We start from the raw sequence: 19051 nt of genomic DNA on the forward strand, positions 1-19051 counted from the left end.
TGATGTTATGTATACTGGACCCATTAAACATCTCACGATTTAATTTGAAGATTGTTAATAAGTTCAGGAACCCGTACGTGTATCACAATTTATACGAAACACAAAAAGAAAACTAAACAAATGTGCTGATTTAAGTGGGAAACCTTGACGTATAATATTTATATCGGTAAAATATATTTAAATTTCAAATGTTGGGTCCATCAGTGACACCACATAGGTTTCATGGTAAGAAAATTGTGTAATAATTGCATTGTTGAGAATTTAGGCGTCTCGAGCACCATTATAAAACTAGTGTGATGTTACTGATACGCTTGTCATTGCTGTTGCCGGGGCAACTATTATATTTTGTTATTACCAGATTTTAGTGAATAACATTGCTATTAAATGTAATAAGTAATTAAGTAAGTAACTAAGTAAGTAAATAAATAAATTGCTACATTCACTGGTAGACCGCTATCACACAGCCTTGATCCATAACGTGTGAAAAGGTTTATCTCTGTTAACGAAAAATTCTTGAGAATTTATTTGTCCCAACAGCTTCAGTCTAAAATGAATCAGAAAGAATTTCTAGCAGAAAGTTGAAACTTGAATAACTGCAACACCCAAACCTACCGTATGCATCGCTTATATGTCGAGTCAAACTGCAAACAACAAAGATCCAGATCGGCCGTAGCATAATGCGCCTGTAGATCAGGGTCTATCTTGTTTGTTGTACTGATTGCTCCTGAAAAACTGTACAGACCCAGTACATTATGCGAGGGTATATCTGGGTCTGTGCAGTTTGCAGTTGGTCTCTTCTTATAATCGAGTATATACGGTATGAGACTAAAATACCCAGATGACTTTTAACTAGAACGGCATTGACAAATCTGAGTGATTTAGTCCACTAAGAGACTGGTAAATTCGGCAGTACACGCGATAAAAATCAGACTTAAGATTAATACTGATTTTGTAGTAAGCACCATTTGTTGAGGAAAACACCCATTGATAAATATTATCGAAAGCACTCACCCCTTGTTAAAATATGTAAAAACCTATTGTTGTACTTGAAAGAAAAGTGTCCGTTGTTTATCAAAATGTATTTGTGTAGAATTTCGAAATCTATCCTAAAATAGAAGTTGAATCGCATTGAATAATATATTTGTTAAATACTGTGACTTTCTGTTTCCTACAGAAGTTTTGTTTGTATATACAATGTTAGAAAGTAGTTGAGGGTCACAAGGAATACTGGATACATATTTTATATGAGTTATCTTCTTAAAATAAAGAACTACTACTACTACTACTACTACTACTACTACTACTAATAATAATAATAATAATAATAATAATAATAATAATAATTTGTTACATAGGCCAACGGCCCAGATGACAGACATGTATTCATGTATTAAAAACGTGGTGCAACCACAAAACATAACGATTCTTGGATTAACATACTAATTATCTTATCTTTAAAGATTTTGCTAGATAAACAGCAAAACTATGTAGGATATTAATATTATTATTGATTCTCTGGATGAAAGTTATACAACTTAATGCTATTTGCATTACAATAAAGGTACATAAACCATTCTCGAATTATCATACATGAGGCATTTGACAACAAAGTGAAACTCACCTTCTATATCTGCACAAAAAGGGCACAATCTTTCAACATAGTGGATATGATAATAATAATAATAATAATAATAATAATAATAATAATAATAATAATAATAATAATTATTATTATTATTATTATTATTATTATTATTATTATTATTATTATTATTATCATCTACATTACCATCATGATCATCACAACAACAATTATTATTATTATTATTATTATCATCATCATTATTATCATTATTATTATGATATGGTGTACTTCAAAAGTATGTAATCGTTACGAGTATATACTGAACCTGAATATGAATCTTGACAAATTACCAAATTCTGGAATCACTGGGACAGAAAAGTAGGAAAATAATTTGTAAAAAGCATCAAACAAAAGAAGAAAATTTTCTTATTGAAATAATTCGCGGAAATGACGGAAGTTATCGTAATCTATCCTAATTATACGCGTCCTCGCTGCCCCTGGTAAAATCCCACCCTTGAAGATTGTACCACGTTTTGGGCAATTAAGGTGTCCGGAATTTCGGCGTTGACGGAAAACTGCCCCAAGTCATCAACATATTACAGCAAACTGTGTCCTATCTTTCCATCTAACTTTTTCTTCACACCTACCTGATTGTAACGCTGAACGATTAATGTGTTTTGAAGCTTGTCTTTTCATCGAGGAAAATTGCTCGCTGATTTTGTCAGATCTTATTTGATGACAGTCGATATTTTTTCTTTGGAAGACAATTTCTTGATCACATGGATATCGCTGATCGGATCAATCATTGTATTCATTATTCTAACAAAGAAAAGAATTTCAAAGGCAAACACGTCGAAATTGTTTTTTCTCGCTTTTTTATCAAATAAAATCTAGTCTCTGATTGCTTGGAATTTGTTTACATAGATTAAATGCTTGAAGTATTCAAATTGCCAAATAGCATCTATTTATACAATTATCACAGTAATAAGTGCAACATTTTTCTTAAGACCTTAGATTTTAATTCTCTAATATGCAAACAATATCATAATAAATGAGACACGATATTTTAATTGATATCTTTTCTACATAGGATTAGATGTCTCTGAACACGTAATCGTCTCTTTTTTAATAATGAGAACATTTGATAACAAAGCGTCAGGAATGCATGTATATTACGTTAAGCATATCAGTCAATTTAAATTCCATTATTAACCGTATAAATGTTCAAGTCATATCAATCCAGCTGTAAAAATAAATAAATAAAACACCACCGCCTGCAAAGAAACAAACGAAATCCAAGGCATACGTTTCTTGTTATTGTTTTTATTTTCTTTATTGTTGGTTTTCGTTTCTCTTGGTTTTTTTTTTTTTTTTAATACCTTCAGTTTCCAATTATGGTGCCTTTGGAGACACCAACGTTAAATGAGGTTAAAAAGCAGTTAAATTTAGTGCTTTAAAAAAGAAATGTAATATAACTTTTTGTAAAAAAAAGACCCGTTTTGATCTTTTATTGTCGTTTCTTTTTTCTTTATTCTGGCTGGTAACATAAAGGCAATAAAATAAGGGACTAAATAATGCATAAATTATATATACACGTGTTGCTACATTATATAAATACAATTTCAAAAGATACTGGCGGGACAGTAAAATCGCATAGCGACCAAATTATTTTGTCTAGCAAAATTTTCGTAAACACACACTTATCATAGAGAGGGAAAAAAATCTCATTGATAAATAATTACAAATGCAATGTTGGCGATTTGTCGCAGTGGCTTGATTTGTCTGGGATGTAATTATGAAATAGGTTAATTCCATTTTGTTCCGAGGCTGTCCATTTTATTGTTGTTCTGTTGCATGCTATTTCATTCCACTCACGTCAAGCTATTTCTGAATAACATTTTGCTCAAAAAGGTAAAAATTAACATAATAAAAGCCACTTAACTCTAGGGTTTTGCTGAAATTAGCTGCTAAGTGCTAACTAATACCGAAACCTTTGTCGGTCTCGCGCGACAGAATCAGTACATAACTACAGATCCGTTCATTGACTAGGGCGACACTTTCATCGCCTCGTCTGTCTTTAAAAGTACTATTCGGTTTCATCATGATACAAAGTCATTGCGATTTTCCAAATAGTTGTTGTTGTTGTTGTGGGGTTTAACGCCATTTTTCAGCACACGATAGGCTATACATGGCGGCCAGTATTAATGGTGGAGGAAGAACCCAGGAAAGCCCGGAAAGAACCACCGACCCACTCCAAATAGTTAACATGATCTGGAACATGTTTAAAATATTCTGCTCGTGAATTGCTTAGTTCTCAGTTAGAAAAACACATTTACAACATAGTCCACGGTCATGTAAGTGCTGGGAGTGTGTTGATATTTCTAGACAATGTTGGTCTTGACGTGTGTTACGTGAATAACAATATTTTTAAAATTGTTACATAAACTGAAAGAAGAAAAATAAAGTTACAAAGGAAGATATTTGGTAGTTCGCATGAATTTAAATTCTGAAATCATTTTTCTAAAGCTAAAAGATTTATTTATTTTATGTCAATTGTGAAATGCTTTCAAGTAATTTATACCGCGAATGCCGGATAGAAGTTGGTCTTTTAGTTGATGGAAACGGAGGAACTATGCATGATAAAATCAATGACTTCGAGTGGACAGTTCACTTAGTGTTGTACATACGGTATCATGAGTTTCAAATTCAAGCCCGGGAGGGTGCAAAGCGAACACATTACAGCTACACAGTCTAGACCTTTTGTTTGTACACATACAATAAATGCTTACACATAACGTATAAATAAAAAATGACTGTTTATGTTGCCGTCCGCTTATTACTGTTCCTTTGCATGACTTGTGCCTGAAATTACTTGTTCCATGTTTAAACTTGTATTGGTCAGTTTTTGATTTGTTTACTATTTAATAATTTAGTAAAATGATGTCTTCCTTTCATATTTTCCAGACACTAATCAATAACAAACATAAAACGAATTAAATAATGCTTAAGGTTATATGGGTTATGTTTTTCAAGCAAAAAAGAGAAAGTAAACTATATAAAAAAATGTGTCTAGAAAACTACACTAATTATCTATATAGTGATAGGACAGTCGTGCCTTTTTTCTTTTCTTTTAGCAATTTATATAAATAATGTATTCATTTATTATTCTTTAGCTCATTTGTCCACTTATTGACTCTTTTATTAATTCGTTCGTTCGTTTATTTTTTGGCACCTAATATTCTCCCTCTTTTTTTCCTACGTACTTAATAATGGGTCACATGGATTGTTTTCTCACAATGCATTTGATGCCGATTACATTTGATTTATAAATTTGTAATTTATCATGCATTTATTTTATCATCATTTTTTTTTTACTCATGCATGCATTCAACTAATCATTTTTCTGGTTATACATATTAATGTATGATTGTTCTCGTTGATGTCTTTTGATCTTTACGTTGTTCCTCTTCTGTGTTATTCATCTGACTGTGCGTTCTCAGATACGTCAAAACTCTTCAATACGCTGTTGCTTTACGCATCTCCTCAAATCATTCGTTTTCTTTTGATCATTTCTTCTGGTATGCTGGTTGTTTTAGTGTTGTTTGTTTTGTTGTTTTGTTGCTGTTGTTGTTTTCGGGGTGAGGCAGAAAAATAAATAAGAATAAGTAAAAATTTACAAATGTAACTTACGGCTTCATGGTGCATTTTATTTTAGGTCTGTTTTGTTTAATGGGGCAAAAGCTGCTTACTACGCATCGATGGTATAAAAATAAAATAATTATAGTCCAGTAAAAACCTTTTCCAGCATTTTTGTCATACTTTTTTTTTAGGCGTATGTTCCCTACAATTAAGGCTAGTTTGGAGGGTCTAGACCCCCACTCAAAGTACATTCTCCTCGTGGACATCGTCCCAGTGGATGACTGCCGCTACAAGTATCACAATTCAGAGTGGGTGGTGACTGGTAAGGCGGAGCCTCACATGCCTGGGCGGCTCTACATCCACCCCGACTCACCGGCCTCTGGATCTCACTGGATGAAACAACCAGTCACCTTTCATAAACTCAAGCTCACCAACAACAACCTTGACCAAAATGGACATGTAAGTATGACTTTATTTTTCTGTTATAGATTTGACCAAGAGTATTTGTAAACAAAAGGCAGACAAAACATGTTTAGAAATCATTTGCACTCGTGGTTATAGATTTGCTTGTCAATGAAAGAGAGGCAGAGAGAGGCAGAGAGGGACAGAGACATTATTTGCATTAGCTAGTGCATAAAAGATTACAAATAAACTTTTATAATTTCCCAAGGGCTTCTTTGCAATGCTAATTCAAGAGATACCATATCTGGTGTTTAAAGAATACTGTACTTTCCCCTTACTCCTTTTAAAGTTTTAAATTGTAAATCCAGAGCTGTCACTATAAGCACCTTTTTGCAGAACTGCAGGATCAATATTTCACAATTATGAAAAATTTCTAAATTTTATCATTTGGTATTGATTAAGTGCCAAGAACTATCCCGGAAGTGTGGAAAGCTTAGTGGATTTTAGTCGAATCCAAATCCCACAGTGAATATTCTCGTTTCAAAATGCAAATATATCCCAGCATCGCGTGCTGCGATGTTTTACATCTGTTTTTATGCATCATCATCACAATAAGAACGTCTTTGCCGCTCTTCTGCTTCTCTATCAGGTCCTCTTTTGCGGTCTATCACACTCCCGTGTGTGCAAAATCAAGTTTCTTTTCATTTTACTCGCCGTTTCTCGTTTTTATCTTGTACTGACCGATGCCGTGACGACTCTATTTTATGCATCTCCAAACATAACTTTTAGACTCTGGGGGCGACTTTCATGCTCTTTCCAATATTCGCAATTTTCACCTTCCAGTTTCGCCGATTCGACTGATGAATGAAATAGGATGACATGTCATATAGATTCTATTAGGAAAGCCCTGGTGAGATTCCCTGTTTTCCAACAACACATGCTTTCATTCATTACATGCTAATAAAAGCAGTATTTACAGTCTCTACCTCAAGTTATGTTATGTTGCTTACTGCTTTTTTCACGCCTTAAACTTTGTCAAAGCTAAAGGAAACAACGAACACTAATTTGAAATAAAATTACAGTGAAATTTATAGTATCTAAGACGAGGATTGTTGGGGGGGGGGGGGCCAAAAGAGGAACAAAATCTGAGGGCCACATAACGTTTATTTGTAATGATTTGTATTTGTTTAAAATGTTATTATTTCATCAGGGATATATTATTTCATGATCGCCAGCTGAAGGTAGAATTGAGGATGAATATACCCTCTGATCGCAAGGACACCACGTTGCGACCAAAAAAGTAGCATACCAGCCTAGTAAACTATATCCTATATATTTTACAGTTTGAAGCTCGTTTATTGATGTCTATCGGAGTAGAAACCAATTACTCGTACTTCCTTGTTCATGCCATGTTAAATATTTGTCGAACGCTTCCAAGTTTGTATTGAAGAATTTAAAACTAGGGCCCCAATTTAACCCCTTGTCCCTTATTTGGCAACAGCTCGTGTGAGCAGCCCGTGTCGTGGTGTAATAATTTATTAATGAGAGAGTCCGTGCTCCCACTGCGTCCATATTAAAGAGCACGAAAGTCTTGCTAACATAAACTGAATTGTCCTATTTCGTAAATTGTTATCTGCAAATAGCAACGAATCCCAATGGTCTTAGACAAACGGAAAGGATATGCGCAACACCATGGATTTAAGAGCTTTAATCACCGATAGATTATGGTTTAATGTTTATGCTGTCCTGCCAGTCTCGGAAACCTATCATTTCTTCTTTGAACTTGTAAAGCGATACTAGCTCTGCCCCGCCCTCCCCTATGCCGATATTAAAAAAAGAAAAAAAAAATAGACACAGAGAGGCACTGATAAATTTATAACTCCATTATTTCTCACGGAAAGGAAACATTACATTGTCTTTTTAGAAAAATTAAAGTTGGTGTTATCCCGTTAAAATAAATGCTAAATAATACTGAAAGATTCGTGATTTATTTTCTTTGAAGTAAAATTTAGTTATATACGTACGTTAAAACTGACATGAAAAGATGTTGGCTCCAGACCTCACTCGAGCAGTTACAGGGAAAAATATAAAAGTTATGCGGGAAATAAATTTCCGGGGGTCTTGACTCCAATTATTGCATGCGTAGAAGACAGCATGCTCGCATGAAACTACCGTCTATGGATAGCCTCACTGGGAACATATTTCAGAATCTCCAAACTCCGTTTTGTGTAGGCCCAACTGTTTTTTTTTTTAAAACCACGTTTCAGATTTTAGCAACATTCCTTATCGCGATAAAATGCAAATTGGATGATAAAAATTCGGAAGCGAACAACCGTCCATAATGAACAAAAGATATACAGTTTAATTAAATTATACGTTATGGACATACTTTCCCACCAGAAGTAACTAGGAAACGTCTTTTTATTTTTATTCATTTAATTTTTTTTTCTCTTCCTGCAGCAAAAAGCTATACCCCCCCCCCCCAAAGTTTAACTCCATTATACTGGTATTAAATTAGTCGGATTATTTAGTAATGTGAAGCAACACATAAAACAAAAGATTTCAACACCTAATATATATATATATATATATATATATATATATATATATATATATATATATATATATATATATATATATATATATATATATATATATATATATTCAGTTATTTTACTTATATATGAAGACTGAGGTATATTGAAAGCACATAAACATCAGTCTGCCTAATAAGTATTTATTTTTTCGTAAAATGATTTGTAACAAAGTATGAAGGAAATATTTTAGTTTTTTTATGAAATTGCCGTAAATAATAATGCAGTCTGCAAATAATATAAATATGGGCAGTTAGTTTTGTTTTGCAAGGTTCATTTTCCGACCCCCCCCCTTTTTTTTTTATTTTATTAAGAAGCGAGTAATAGGGTCGTTATGATTAAAACAGCTACAGAACATAAATGATCCACACTTCTGTTCTTAAGTGAGCAGACGGGTGTCTGGTTTCGTCTTTTTATGAAACGTTCTACATTAATATCTAATAACACCAGTCAAAGGATCATCTCATTTTGTCTTGCTGTGTATCTCTTATCCATCCTACCCACCCAGTCTCATTGTTCTAAACGATAACCTGCGAGAGTTCTCTTTACTTTGAAATGAAAACCGTTATAATTATAGGTTCGGGATACCCAGCGGCTAAGGCGACAGACGGCCGTGACAAAATTCCTAATTTAAGATTCTTAATTTTCTTGAGGACAGATGCAGTTTTACTTCTTCATCAATTTATCATTCGGTTTGACAAGGAATCCGTTATCATTTCGAAATCTTGCCGAAAATATAGTTTTCTTTGCGGATAAAATCTCTCTGATAACCAAAGATTGGAACAAAGTGTTATTCTTAATTTTCATAATTTTTACTTTTGCTTCCAATTGAGTAATGCTGATTAACTGCGATTTTATGAATTTAACACGTAATACATTTCCTGTCTTTCTTAAACTCTTTCAGGCAAATTTAGCGAGAACATAAAATAAGATGTCCAAATTACCCAAGAAGAAAAAAGAACAAAAAAAACCCCCAAAACAACTGAGCTGAATCAATCAGTAAAATAAATGTACAAGAAAAACTGCTTCAACAACCGACGCTTCTTATTGACGTGGAGTATTCCCTTCAGATCTCATTGTAGGGTGTCATTATAGCCGTGGTGTATTCCATTCAGATCTCATCGTAGGGTGTCATTATAGCCGTGGTGTATTCTCTTCAGATCTCATCGTAGGGTGTCATTATAGCCGTGGTGTATTCCCTTCAGATCTCATGTAGGGTGTCATTATTGCATCTAATATAAATTCGAAATTGAAACTTAACTCTTTTCCTTAAAAGACAAATAATGGCAACGGTGGTGTTCGTGTTGTACAAAGTCCTGTGTTGAATCATAGGAAAACAGTTCATGTCTGCTGTCTGTAATAAAAGGGAAGTGTCCATTTTTTCGAGAAAGCGAATATTGTACAAATTCAGAAATTTAATTTGGGGCGGGGATCACAATTTTGCTTTGAAATTTACCAAGCGTATGGTGTTGACAGACACGACAACAGTGCACGAAATATCCCAGCTTCTCATCGCATGTTTCCATACATATAGGAAATCGCTTTTCTAGTTGGCGGTTTAAAACAAACAGACAAAGAAAAAGGAAGGGAAAAAAAATCAAACAAAAACACACCTTTACCTAACATGTTTAGATATTTATGTTTGGCAAACTATTAGCATAATAGTAACGTATTTACACAATAAATAACCACGTCTTAGATATTGTTGGAATTTAGTACGATTCATTTCATATCTTTGCAGATAATTCTGAATTCTATGCACAAGTATCAGCCAAGAATCCACGTTGTCCAGGCCAATGATATCTTCAGTATGAGGTGGACGTCATTTAATACGTACGCGTTCGAGGAAACTACGTTTATTGGCGTCACCGCTTACCAAAATGAACAGGTATGTTAAAGATTTTGCTGGATACGTTTTGAAGCACACGTATTGATAGTACAGAGGTAAATAATTCATGTTGATACAGGCATGTTCATGTGATTTTGTGTGTGTGTGTGTGTGTGTGTGTGTGTGTGTGTGTGTGTATTGTTACCGAATAAGACGACTGACTATTGGACAGTAGTAGATATCCTCAGATTCAGCAATTTAAAAAGAGATAGCTGCAAATTATACAAAGTCTGCAATCTCAAAATCAAGGGGACAATAAAGCATAAATATTATTTTAGAGTTCCATGGATAGAAATATAACTTGGCCAATTGAACGACGCTTAAAGACGGTATGAGTGAATTTTAAATTTCGATAGACATTAGACATGTTTGCATAAAAATAATTTTCATGTGTAAGTCTGATACAAGTTCCATAAGGTTGTTGTAGTTGTTGTTATTGCTATTATTATTATTATTATTATTATTTATTATTATTATTATTATTATTATTATTATTATTATTATTATTATTATTATTATTTAGAATTTACCTGTCAAAAATATCTAGAATTGTTGGGAGATAACGATCTTTGTTATATAATCACTATGCTTAGAGTGGGGAACTAGCCAATAAAAGGCAAGACGGGAATATATGAAAGTGTCTGCTATGAGATAAGATTGTGTCAAATTTGTAACGTAAACATCGAAAATTAATTCCATTTTATTACTGCTTGTCCGCTATATGGAGAAATACGAAGAAAATACTTACCCAGCCTTGTATGTCAAAATCCGACTTTAGAAAAATGTAGGTCCTTTATACATAGTGATACTAGTAAAATTCTGATGTCTAATTTAGCAATGTTTACTATAAAAACCTTAAAGGTTAAATAAACCGTTTTTATCAACGAATCCAACTACATAAGACTTTAGATCAATATCACAAATCTTGCCCCACACAAGATTTAGGAATTCCCTTAAATCCATTTGTTTGATTACTGTGCAGTATGTACTTGTATCTCACATACAACCAAAAAAGCAATAATTATTACTTTCACGTATATTACTTCTTTTTTTACGTACTATAACAGCTTTTTGTACCGCATTATTACAAATAAACACTATGATTATTATTATCATTATTAATGAATTATTATTATTACTTTTATTATTAATGAATTATTTATTTATACATTTATTTATAGTTTAATTAATTAATCAATTCATTCACTTATTCATTTGTTTCACTTTATTAAGCGTAATATCGACCTAAACTTTTTGTTACGAACAATCCTTTAAAAAGAATGGAAGATGTAAAATGCAAATAAAAAAATAAAAAGAATTTAAGTATAAAAAATTAAACTATTATAAAAAATAAGAAATTAAATACAAAACAAGGAAATGAAAACAAAAAAGAAAGTCCATATTTCAAAAGTATAATTTTGTTGTTTCATAATGACTGCAACGAACAATCATTTAGTCAGAGATTTATGTTGCAGACTCATGATCCCAGTAGTTACTACATCCAATTCACATGCTGATTGCATCCCTACATAAATGGAAATTTCATATTTTTTCGTTCCACAAAGTTCCGTGTATATAATGACTTCTCAATTAGTACTCGTACTATAATTTCTAACTTATCAAAAGTTCATATCTACATGTCGCTCTTATGCTTATCAATATATATCGCAGTTCACACACCTGCGCCAAAGAAGAAGCAGCGAATGTGAAAATTGGACGACAAAATTAATCAAACTGACTCGATCTTCTCACCGTTATTGAAAAATATACTCCCTCGTATTTTTAATTTCGAATGGTGTCATGTTTTATATATCACCATAACGTGACATATGTCAGTCATTATAAAATTACAATTTTTGTTGTAAATGCACATATTGGCAACATAAAATCTCTTGCAGTTTTCATCGTGATTTTAGCCATTCTTCAGAAATAATATTTGGTCAAATTGTTCACTCTATATATTTTCTATATATTTTATTTAAGACTTTTATGGGTTAGAGTAACTTCTTTCTTTCTTTGTTTCTTTCCTTTATTTCTTTCATTCTTTGTTCCTTTCTTTCTTTCTTTCTTCATGATCTTGTGTAGAACTTATAATCTTGAACGAAATGCAGCACTGTTTATAACGTACATATTTTGTAAAGAACCCCATCAAACCAAAAGCAACAACAACAAAAAAAAAAAACAAGTTTAACAAAAAGCCCTCACCCTCCAAATAAAGACAAAACAAACTCAATCTAATTTAAATAGCAGCCACACGTACGACATTTTGTCGCTTCTGAACAGAATAATATCCAGTAAAATTTTATTCTCGTTACATACAAGAACTAGTGTATAGTTCTACAATTTATTTGCTTTAACTTCAAACACAACTATCGGACTGGATGTTCTCTATTTTACAAGACATATTCGTACGAATCCAAATGCAATAGGCAGCACCGAGCACATCAGGTTAAAATATATCATGCAATCGATTGATAATGATAGTAATGAAATTTCTTTACATTTCCGAATTTTCGTTAGCTTTCATTTCTGTCTAGATCAGCGATTTTTTTTTAAACCACTGTTTATTGACTGTTTCAGATTACACAATTGAAAATTGACAACAACCCGTTTGCCAAAGGATTTCGTGACAATGGCATGGGAAGAAGGTGGGTAGTATTCATCGCAACAGTATTATATTTCGTATATAAATATTTTCACTTACTTTTTACAATAAAATGATTATCATGACTTGCTATATGTAGAAAAATGAACAGCCCATTTTCTAGATAATATTTCTAATATATTTATGTTAAAGAAAAACAACAAATACTTGTAATAAGTATAAAGGACTGACCAGTTTGTTGTATAAAGGACTGGCTCTCTGGATGTTATTATTTTCCCCCAAACCATCATCAGTCCAGTTTTCATTATGACAGTCCTAATAACTATGAATTTATCATCATCATCGTCGTCATTTTTGTAAAATTATTATTATTATTATTATTATTATTATTATTATAGAGATCACCGATTGTCATTGAAAAGACCCGGAAGTGATGAAGAAGTTGGCAGTGAATTTGATAAAGGTCAGTTTTATTGTATATATATTGTAGTAAGGGTAAAAGTTATTTAGTATCAGCTTCGATTTATTCTACACTTTGTTTCTTATTGTGCTAATTATATTCTGTTGTGCTAGATATAAGTTTGGCGCTAAAAAGACAAAAATTACAAGTGGCTAGGTGGATTTTCCCCCACTTTTACTGATGAGATTTTTCCAGTATTTAAATCTGGAAGTATAAAAAGATGCTGTACGTTGAATTTGTGTTTAAAAAAATATTGTATAAGACAATAATTTGTTACAATAAGACCATTTATTACCTTATAAGTTAATTTTTTTTATCTTGGTTCGTCTCGTTATCTTTTTTATTTAATGTTTATTTTACCGATTTTGGTTCTTTCTTCGTTTTGTTCCGGTATATATGACTTGTATGTATTATAGACTATATTTTTTTCTGATTTGAATGATACTTTATCCAAGATAGACCTTCTGTTACTTTGTGCACAGATCAATTTGTCTGGTTAGGCATGATTCATTCTGGTCAGAGTTGTTGTTTGTTTCTTACTATCACACATTGTTATTGTCGCTGCTATACTAGGTGTTCTCGTCATTGTTAATGTTTCTAAATTGTGCCATGGGAGGAAATAAGGCATTCGCGTGGCATATGAGATATCGGTAATACCTAGAGTGTTTTAGAATGGAGCAACTGGCACTTCGAGTGAGGACAATTTTATAAATAACACGTGCATAGCTTGTTTAGACCTATAATGGTTTGACCCTTTTATCACTTGGTTCGCCGCCAGTGGACTGCTGTTTTCTTTTGGGAAATATTTTAATCTCCTCAAGCCGTTTTTGTGTATTTTAACATCTTGGCTTGGTTAGAGAACAAGCCAAGTCGCCAGCGCTTGACAGAATCAGAGCGCTTACAGATTTTGCCTTTTTCGGATTCTCCGGCGCCTGTGTGACTATGAAGAGCTGAAAGCGCCATAGTGCAATGTGCCGAGATCTTCAATTGAAATGCCACGTTCCTTGTAAAAGTAGACGCATTTCGTACCCTGGGTGAATTTAAATTTCACGCCTTCCCCAGGCTCAATTGGCAGCGAAGACAGAGGATTCGATCTTTGTCCCCTTGATATAATTACTTTCTCGTTCTTTAAATATTAATGATTGAACCTAATTAGATAAACCCGAGCACTCAGAAATATCACCTCTGAATTTCGCACCTTCCGCGAAACTAATTTTATTAGGTAATCTAAACTCTCCCCATAAGATTGATTATTTGCCGACCATCTCCAGTTTAGCCTATAGAATTACCTCGATTGTTGAAATGAAATTAAGGTTGTCGACTGACAGACATTTATTTTCCAACTTCTTCGACATACGGTGGCAAAAGAATTGTAAGCCAGAATTTTATTGTAGAGTATATGTGGTGAATCCCAAATTTTGCTTCTATACGAGGTGCTTTTCTTACAGTACAGATACAGAAGTGGCCATAAAAGAGAACATGTATGTATGTATGTATGTATGTATGTATGTATATATATATATATATATATATATATATATATATATATATATATATATATATATATATATATATATATATATATATATATATATATATTATTGTGTCCTCAGGCAAGTCACTTTATTCCACTTCTCGCATCGGAACGATATAACTTTAAATGTGGCACTTTGCCGTAAAACACCAAACGAAACCCAAAACGAATTTCGAAACGTTCGTATCGAAAGAATGCCTTTTACCTTAGTTTACTATAAAATTAAAAAAACAAACAAACATGGAGACTGATTAAAAAATATGTAACATTTTTCATTAATTTTCATTACCATGCGTATCATTATTTTGTATCTCTACCGCTGCAACAATAGCGTATAAACCGCGCTAGACTCTCAGCCAGAGGGTTTGCGATGTTAGGGCGTTGCGGGGGCCCATCATACCAATTAAATGGCTAAGTTTTATGAAGGTGGCACAGAATTTAATTTTGCCGGGGGGAGGGGGATTTCTTGCTACACCACTGTGTTACAATAACTTTAACTCTGCTTGTTTTGTATAACGTGCTTTGTATCATTGCGCATGCTACTGATCTAAATATCATCAAAACACGAAAACAATTCACAAATTGTCAGTTAAATGAAACACATAAACATAAAAATTTGCGTTGACGGAAAGTACTACGAAATTCGACTGATGGCGAAATGATCGGACAATTCCCTTCTGGGTTGCTCCGGTGCTATTTCATTTTACATATGGATTCCAAAATCGTTCCTCTTTAATACAGCTCATTGCAATATTAGAAGGAGTAGTTGGAATACATAATAAATTTAAACACTGAGCATTATTACTTTGTTATTTTCTATAACAATCTGTACATTTGGAAACCAGTGTTTCGATATCTATTCCGTCATACCTGAGGGTTGTGTGACTGTAGCAAAATGTTTACTGGAAGAAAAAAGTAATATCCTTGTTACCGATGTATTTAGTATCTAGTACATGGTAATGCGTCAGATCTAAAATAAACAAATAAAAATGCAAGCAAACAAAGAATAATCCATGAAAGCATCGAAACGATGCGTTTAATTAAGCAACTCAGCTGATTTGCCAAATGGTCATGAAACAAGTGACTTTTATGAGTGGATGTCATCGGAACGCCACGACAATGAATGCTAACTTTCGTAGTGATTGTTAAGCCGTTTAGGTACTTTAAATGTACCACATTAAGATAAAGTGTGTGTGTGTGTGTGTGTGTGTGTGTGTGACCCTTACATTCTTGCTTACTTACTATTTGCTTCTCAGTGCTGGAGTTTTATTCACTTGTTAATGTTTATATGCATTTTGATTGACTTTTGCAAATGAAAACGGTCCACGACGAACAGAACATTTGTGTTATATTTATTTTTCTCTCTGTCTCTCCGAATTTATTATCTGAAATATGTAGGTTTTATGTATTGGCACTAAAACATACATCAATGATTTTCCCAAACTATTAGAAGTTTTCAAACTGTATGATTTTCTTTTATATCTTGCTTATTTAATTCTATTTGTAGGCGAAAAGAAAATTAAGATGGAAGATGACAACCTTAATACAAACAAGCCCGCAGTTAAAAAGACGGAGGTGAAATCTGTTGATAACGAGCAAGTGACCAACAGTTCAGACGACACACAAACGGATGTATCAGAAACAGATCTACCGCCGTGTCAGATTATTAACAAATCTAGTTCTGGTGGAAATGTATCTCATGGGAAAACCAAAACACCGCCACTACAATCGTCTATCCAGTCAAACCAGTGTCAATACCTAAACAACAGTTCCAAAGGATTCTCTTCGTCGTGTATGGAGACCCAGGTTTACTATCCACACCATTCCGCGGTTGCTGCGTCAAGGGGTTCTTCAAGTTCATTTTTGCCTGTGTCGAGCACATCCGCATTACTTCAGCCCGTCTCTTCTAGTCTTAGTCTGCATTCGATGAATCCTCAAATGCAGGCGTGTCGCTTGACTGGCAAAGGTAATGACTGTGCTCTCAGACAATCCTCGTCTCATTTGTCATCTACCTCTCATAACTACGGCATCAGAACCTCTCCCACACAACATCCCTCCCTCCCCTCCTGTACATACATGCAGTCAACCCAGGCTTACCCGACGCATCTAACGCCAAACGTGCACATGATGAATATGAACTTTCCTGGATCAATGGTGTAAGGCAGGGTTAAATCCTTTCCTCCTTTACATTTGTGTTACCGTGGAACTTTTAAGACAATCATAACGTGTGGACAACCATCATTTAATGACCTTCAAAAGTCATTAAAAGTGCTCTGTATACAATGATTGACGTACACATTTTGTAATTGTTGTACAAGAGATGATCATTTAACCGTGTTTTCATTCATTTACAGTCATCATAACTTGTATAAAATATTATTCATGTTTCTTAATTGAATCTAGGCGCTCATAAGATGTGAATATGTACAGAAAAATACCATCATATGTACCATATGTCTTCATTTATACATTTTCTTCATATAGCTGTTGTAAAATTGATTTCATCTCTTATCCCCCATTAGTTATTTTTGATCATGTGATTTGTGAAATCCAATCACTGCCAAATTTTCTGCAAGATTTGTTTACACGTTTTATGTACATTATTAATATTTGAAAAATGAAAATGTGTTGCTTTCTATTTTATGCCTCCCTCTCAACTTTCTATATGTATTCGTATTCGCCTCATGTGTATGAAAATTTCAGAAAACTTGTTCTAAAATACAAACAAAACAAATCAGCAATAGGTGTTCTGAGATAATCAATACATGTAACTTGCTTGATCTGAGTGCATTAGCAGCAAGCTCTTATTGTTAAAGTTGTATAGTTGTTTTCTTCAGCCAAATGTATGAAACCGTACATTAGAATAAATTACAACCTTTTACAGACATTCCTGTTGTATGATTTTTTAAAATGCAAACTTAACTGCCTTAATCGACTGGAAAATGTCCTAACTGCTGTATGTGTATCTTCTTTAATCTTCTGGAAATGTCTTAGCTGCTGTATATCAGTTGTGTTTAATCAACTGTAAACGTTTTAATCGCTGTATCAGTCATATCCTCTAATCGACTGGAAAAGTGTTAACCGCTGTATATCAATTTTCTTTAGTCAAAAGCAAACATCTTAACCGCTGTATAGCACTTTTCACTAATCGACTAGAAATGTTTTAATCGCTGTATATCAATCATCTTTAATCAAAACCGAAATTATTAACCGCTTAAAGTCTTAATCAGTCTTTTTTAATCAATCAGAAACGTCTTAACCTTTCTATAATGATCTTCTCCAGTCGACTGTAAGCGTCTTAACCACTGTAATCAATCTTCTCTAACTATATATCAGTCTTCTTCAATCGAAAATAAAGGTCTTAACCGTTGAATAGTCTTCTTCTTTAGTAGACTGGAACAGTCGTAATCGCTCTATATAAATCTTCTCTAATCAACTCGAAAAGTCTTATCCGTTGCATATAAAAATTCTCTAAAATCAAACGTAAAAGTTTTAACCGATCGAAATCAGTCTTCTATAATCAACCGAAAGAAAAAGTCTTAACCGCAGTATATCAGTCTTCTTAAATCGAAAACAAAAGTCTGAACTGTTGTATATCAATCTTGTTTGATCGATTGGAAAATCTTAACCGCCGTATAACAATCGTCTTTAAACTACTGGAAAGTGTTAACCGCTGTATATCAATTTCTATATATTCACCGTTTCACCGGCATGATATATTTAACAATGTGTTACAATTACCGTTAAAACAAATACAATTATTTGTGCATTTTTTCTTACTATCGTGTCTTTTCTCTCTCACTTCCCGCCTATATATCGATCTTATTTAGTTTTATGTATTTATGTTCAGTGACTTATTATTTCAAAGCAAATGAAAGAAACACAAGTTTACATCAATGATGTCCATCGATTTTCCTCCATTCGTACTTAAAACCTCATAAGTACAAAATATCATAAAGCGCACAAAGCTCTACAAATAGTTCGAGATAAATGTGTTGCATTGGTAACAACATAATTATTATAGGCAATATTTTATTCGTGACAGACTCAAATCAATGAATAGCCAATTATTTATTGTGATGCTGGTAAATCGTTTAAACTGAGCAAATGCAAAGTTAGAATTCCGTTTCAGCGTTTCAAGGTGCAATGAAGAGGCAGATATTTAGTGTAAATCTTTTTCTTTTTTCTTTTTGTTATATAAGAAAAAAGGAATATGAATAATGTACTATTTATGATCATAGTAAAAACCGTTGTACTGAATGTGTGTGTGTATGTGTGTGTGATTATGATTTTTAACGTAGCTTTAACAATTTTTCAGTCATATCGCTACGATGTCTGCAGTGT

The 19051-nt window shown here is 33.2% G+C and overlaps 1 protein-coding gene across 1 annotated transcript in view; it reads left to right on the forward strand.

Moving 5' to 3' along the window:
• Positions 1-17553, forward strand: part of LOC149776985 (uncharacterized) — a 24011-nt gene extending 6458 nt beyond the window's left edge. Inside the window, exons 3-7 of the mRNA XM_089942711.1 lie at positions 5416-5683; positions 9962-10108; positions 12689-12756; positions 13112-13176; positions 16215-17553. Coding sequence (XP_089798837.1) covers positions 5416-5683; positions 9962-10108; positions 12689-12756; positions 13112-13176; positions 16215-16867 — 1201 coding nt within the window. The 3' untranslated portion in view covers positions 16868-17553. The remainder of the gene's footprint in view (positions 1-5415; positions 5684-9961; positions 10109-12688; positions 12757-13111; positions 13177-16214) is intronic.
• The last annotated feature ends 1498 nt before the right edge of the window (positions 17554-19051 follow it).

The sequence above is a fragment of the Sinohyriopsis cumingii genome, chromosome 18, assembly GCF_028554795.1.
Source record: "Sinohyriopsis cumingii isolate HCF-2022 chromosome 18, ASM2855479v2, whole genome shotgun sequence".
NCBI lineage: Eukaryota > Metazoa > Mollusca > Bivalvia > Unionida > Unionidae > Sinohyriopsis > Sinohyriopsis cumingii.